This window comes from Condylostylus longicornis, unplaced genomic scaffold (assembly GCF_029603195.1).
Source record: "Condylostylus longicornis isolate FDR11 unplaced genomic scaffold, ASM2960319v2 ptg000001l, whole genome shotgun sequence".
NCBI classification, from domain to species: Eukaryota; Metazoa; Arthropoda; class Insecta; order Diptera; family Dolichopodidae; genus Condylostylus; species Condylostylus longicornis.
The window spans coordinates 2,653,095-2,658,740 of NW_026577970.1; the positions used below are offsets into that span (position 1 = coordinate 2,653,095).

At 27.9% G+C, this 5,646-nt stretch overlaps 2 protein-coding genes across 2 annotated transcripts; both read left to right on the forward strand.

The window, feature by feature from the left end:
* Positions 1-402: 402 nt before the first annotated feature.
* On the forward strand, positions 403-1,221 carry LOC129618951 (uncharacterized). Its single transcript, XM_055533992.1, has 2 exons — positions 403-417; positions 496-1,221. The coding sequence occupies exons 1-2, from the start codon at positions 403-405 to the stop codon at positions 1,219-1,221; spliced, it is 741 nt and encodes a 246-aa protein (XP_055389967.1).
* A 3,001-nt stretch (positions 1,222-4,222) lies between these two features.
* Positions 4,223-5,161, forward strand: LOC129618960 (uncharacterized). Its single transcript, XM_055534003.1, has 2 exons — positions 4,223-4,329; positions 4,657-5,161. Exons 1-2 carry the CDS (start codon positions 4,223-4,225, stop codon positions 5,159-5,161), a joined length of 612 nt encoding a protein of 203 aa, XP_055389978.1.
* Positions 5,162-5,646: the final 485 nt, after the last annotated feature.

The window sequence follows — 5,646 nt, forward strand, 5'->3', positions numbered from 1 at the left end:
ATACCACAATGTATTAGATTCACCTGCATTAACGCGAAGGTACTTAAATAAATTGCTAATCATGATAACTAAAACTATATCAAGTACCATTTTTGGATGGTGTCAAAACTCGTCCGTTGAAGCATGGTGATTGTTTAACGATTTACATATTTGGTGAACTTGTGTCACTCTTTTGAGCGTGAAGGAAAACAAATTGTATATTAAAGAAAATTTTGAAATGAAAAACATTGGAAAAGAGGAAATTATAATATTTTTTATCTACTTTATTTAAAAATATTTATAAACTTTGACTTTATTCAATTTTGTATATAAAGTCGGGTAATGGATCATTTTTTGTATTATTTGTCAGCGAAATATCGATCAAATGTGAATTAAAATAAAAAAATATTATTAAAGTGTATAATGAAGATATTAATTGTAAGTAATTAAAATTTTATAACGGACATTATCGTTTTTTTGATAATAAAACAAAAATTTAATATATTTTTATTGCAGTTCCTTTTGATATTGTGCACTACTAATGCCTACATATATAAATATCCAAAATATTTTAACCGAAATAAAAGAAGTTATTTTGATGGCGGATTACTCGATTTAAATACATTAGCGGTTGGAAATGGTCCTGGTATAAAAATTAGTTTAGAAGATTTAAAAAGTCTTTTGGCAATACCACCATCGCCGGTACCAGCTCCAGCACCGCCAGCTCCACCTCCAGCACCTCCAGCACCACCACCACCTCCGCCCCCACCACCTCCACCGCCACCACCACCTCCACCACCACCACCACCACCACCTCCACCACCAAAACCAGCTCCACCACCGGCACCAGCTGGACCCACTACAATACAGTTACCAGCATTTATTCCAATTAATTTATCAGCAATGTATTCAATTGCTGCACCTCCAGCGGCGCCTCCACCGGAACCACCGGCACCGGAGCCCGAACCAGAAACACCAGCACCAGAACCGGAACCTCCAGCTCCGGAACCACCCGCACCTCCGGCTCCACCAGCTCCTGCTCCAGAACCTGCTCCAGCACCAGCTGCTGCACCTGCACCAGCACCTGCACCTGAAATTATTAGAAATATAATAACAACTTTCGAAGTTAGAAAACCAATTCCAATTCAGTTACCTGCTCCAAAACCAATAATACTATCAAGACCACCAGTTTCCACATTCTATACAATAAGAGGACCAATATATAAAGGTGGATGGCGATGAAAGAAAATTCATAACATTGATTATATGGTAATAAATAGAATAATTTTTAAATAACCCAAAAAAAAATATATAAAATAGCAAGTCAATCTATTATCTAATAGTTACTAAATATTATATAGAATAATTAATGTCAGTTAAATTGAATATTAATAATTATTCTATAATTTTTCCTTTTTTAATAAATTAATCATAATTCATAAATAGACCTATTGTAAAAATCGAAGATTTAATCAAATAAAATTATATTTTTAATTAATGAAAAGTAACGTCACTAATTAAAATCGAATATTGAAAACATAAAATGTGAAATTATCAAATACTGTAAGTATATTGACTTCATTATGCAATTTTTTACCAAGCTGTGCTATTGGTAATCTAATTTTTACCCATATACATACATATGTAAATTTCCAAAAGTTGAAAAATAGCAGAAATGGGTAATTTTATTGAAACTTCATTAACATTTTTTATCATACCATCATAAGAGAAAAATTAAATCTTGTTTTGATCTAGAGCTTTACAATATCAAAATAAAATTTTCACTACATTTTATTATTGTTATGGTGTTAATTACCTTATTTAAATAAAATTATTTGTGCAAATTTGTATAAATAAATTAAAAACCAGTATAGAGAAGCTCAAACTTAGGTTCTGTTATATAAAATTGTTATTTAACATTTCAAACCTCAGCTATTTATTGCATATGCATTTATTTTTCATTCTTGCACTCTATTTCTTCATACTTTTAGAAAAACTACTAAATTTTTAAAATCTTTAAAAAATATAAGTATAGCACATGAGTTATAAAAAGTAATTTGCACTTAAATTTCAATTTGAATTTTTATAAAGATCAAAAACCAAAACGCCTTAAATCGAACACGAGTTGAGGCTATATGTTTAAGATATTTCTATTCCTTTATTTTCAAAATTACTTTTAGTAGTTTTACTCCTTTATTTATATACGATACAATTTACAATAAAAAATCAATAAACTTTTCATTAATCATAGTAATAATGTAATTATTTGCAATTAATAATATATTATTTGCAAAATTATTGCACAGCACTGGAAATTACAGAAAACAAGTTATTACAAGGACTTTTTAGTGACGTTTATCATCATAACATGTGCACATTTAATTATGTCGAACGCAATATTTTAAAAGAGAATTTCATATCTCACAATATGATAAAAGCTGTACGCTTAGATTAATTTAATAAAATTGCGCTAGGGGGATTTCATTATTTTATTCTGCACAATTTTGATCCAATGTTTTATTTGATAAATTTTTGTTTAAATTTTTCAATTTTTGCTTTTTATTTTTATATTTCAAATTTAAATTTTCAATAAAATGAAATTAATAATAAACATCGAAAATTGAATGAACGATTAATAATTTGAAATTTAATTGAAAAAGTTCACTAGCAATTCACTAGCAGTTTTAATAATGAAACAAAAAATGATTTTTAAATGTTCTCTATCATTAATATAGAAAAATTTATAATATGGAACCAATATTTTCGAAAATTATTTTGCTCTTTTGCAAATAAATTAAAGATATTTCTTTGTTTTTGTCATTGATTTTTAATGAAAATCAATGACAAAAACAAAGTTCATTTAAATTTAAAAGTTTTAAGTGCTCAAATTCATCCCTTTTAAAAAACTTTTTAAAGAATAATTTTCGCGGAAAAGATGTGAAAAATTACACAGAAATAAAAAAAGACTTGGTTTAAAATTACTTATGTACATATACAAATTTGCAGTGTCAAAATGTACGTTATTGGTTATATGGCAAAACCACGTAACTGCATCTTTTATAATAAAAGTTCCGTATAGTTTTCTCATGAGAACGACCATATAATACGGGTAAGTATGCTTAAAAACGCATTTATACAATTTTAAATTTAGATTCCAGTTTTAAATTAAATATTATTGTGCTTACTTCACAAACAATTTAAACTATTTGATCTTTAATAAAAAATATTGAAAATTGTTTAATATAATTCAAATCTTAATTTAATAGAAAAAGTTTAAATAGAAAATTACTAATTGATTGATAATTGTGTGAAGCTGAATCATTGTGCATAAAAAATTCATTTTGATAAGATATTTTTTAAAAAAATTTTTAAACAAACAGTGTAATTAGAATAATAATGTTGCAGTCGCAAAATATACTTATTCCCGATCAATGATAATTCCCGATTTATGATCATACCATAGTGTAAGATATTTGTACTTAACTACGAGCAGTGTACATTATGAGAGCGAGCAGTGTACAGTAAACTACATGAGGCTCTTCATTCAAATACAAAAACGAATTCCGATATGATTTCCATAATTTGTAATTATAATTTTTGTATATATATATAATATTAAAAACTCTTCAATGTAAATTTTTAATACTACAATCTTACATTTTTAAAATCAAATTGTGTTAAAAAGAAATCAATTTTTTGTTTAACATTTTAGTTTTTGAAGTCAATCATAAAATTATTATGTGAATTTATTAATATCGGAATTATGTTTTAGATATAGAAGAAAAAACCATAACTCAAAATTTTATTTAATTCAAAATTTTAATGAAAATCAATGACAAAACCTAACATACAAACAAGACCATAGAGAAACAGGCGAAAAAAAAAACTCGTCCAACATAAATACTATCACTTCTCATTCAACAATTTCTTTAAGACTGTACACAAATATTTCCTGAATAAAATCGATCAACGTTTTACAATCATGCATTTATCTATATAATAGTGGAAATTATAATCAAAAACAATAGTTACCTAATGAAAATGGACATGAAAAATTATAATTGGTTCATCTACTTCTTTTTTACATTTGTACATATTACATATTTACTCTTACATGTTACATATTACATACATATTATAAACTATTTATGGACATTTCAGTTTTATTATTGTCATCTGTTCATTTAAAAGAAAATTCCAATCTTTTAAAGTACAATGATTTTATAGTATCCCGGAAAATTAGATGGTGATAGATATTACATCATGTTTAAACATAAAAGATGTAATACTGATCCATATATTTACAGTTCAAATTGTTTACTTGCAAGAAGAGGGCACTTTAATTTCAAAGTATAAAAGTGAATTGAGTTCGTCAAATTATTTCATTCGTAAAAATATGATTTAATCAAATTTTACAATTATTTTTTGCAAATTTATTTTTACGCTTTAAATAAAAAAAAAAAAGCATTTAAAGGATTTTTAAAATTTCTAATATAAAGAAGAGTTGCAAAAAGAAGGAACATGAAAAAGTTATTGGTATAAAAGTTTAAAGAAAAACATCAATATAGCAAAAGGGTTAAAATTCAAAATTATTTTAATATAATTTCAGAGCATTTTTTTAATAATGTTAACGATTGAATTTTCATTTTCAAAATATGCTGAACGAGAAAAACGTAGTTATTTAGGAGCTGATCATTATGGTTATGGTGGTTTAGAAGGTTTAGGAGCATTATCTGCATATAAATTACAACAGCTGCCAGCTATAAGTATACAAGAAATAGCAGCACCAGCACCAGTACCAGCAGCACCAGCACCTCCTCCACCTCCACCACCGCCCCCAGCACCTCCAGCTGGACCACAACCTGGCCAAACAGCGACAACAACTTTACAAGCATTCGTACCAATTCAATTAAGTGCTATGTATGCAATTCCAGGACCTCCAGCTGCAGCTCCTGCACCACCACCCGCCCCACCTGCAGCACCTCCAGCACCACAAATTATTCGACAAATTGTTACTGTTGAAGTACCAAAACCAGTGCCATATCCAGTTGTTAAACCAGTTGCTGTACCAATAAGAATTCCTGTACCGAAACCAGTTATTGTTCCGGTAGCAAAGCCGGTTGCTGTCGCACCAGCCTATATTGAATCACCACATCCATTATTATCCCACAAATTCTGGTAGTAACAGTTTGTTTCTGGCAACCCTTTTTTAGCTATAGCTTGAATTCGTTTACAGCTTTATCTCTTAATATTACAATATAAATTTTCCAGCATTCTTAGGACTACAAATATTATATAATTATATAAAATAGTTACACATAAATTGAATTACACATAATATAAAACAAAAATGCAGTGGAATTTATATAATAAGTATCCCATATAACGCATTTCTCTGTTCAGCGAATATTTTGTTTCACAGTCGCACTGTTTATATATCGTCGTAAGTCGCAAATTATTGTTATATAGTAATTCTACTACATCTTATAATATGAGTATATACTTAGATAAATTTTTTTATTTACTAACAATTTTTGTGTTACAAGAAACATAAGCTTATCGTCAACAAAAAATATATAATATTAAGAATAAAGAAAGAAACTGTACATTTTATTGCAATGTTTACTTTATTGTTTGTTGTAATTCCTTTCCAGGATCTCTGTTGTA

Coding starts and splice junctions, on each gene's coding strand:
- LOC129618960 (XM_055534003.1), top strand. CDS start 4,223: ATGGTGATAGATATTACATCATGTTTAAACATAAAAGATGTAATACTG. Junction 4,330..4,656: donor GAGGGCACTTTAATTTCAAA/GTATAAAAGTGA, acceptor AGAAAAACGTAG/TTATTTAGGAGCTGATCATT.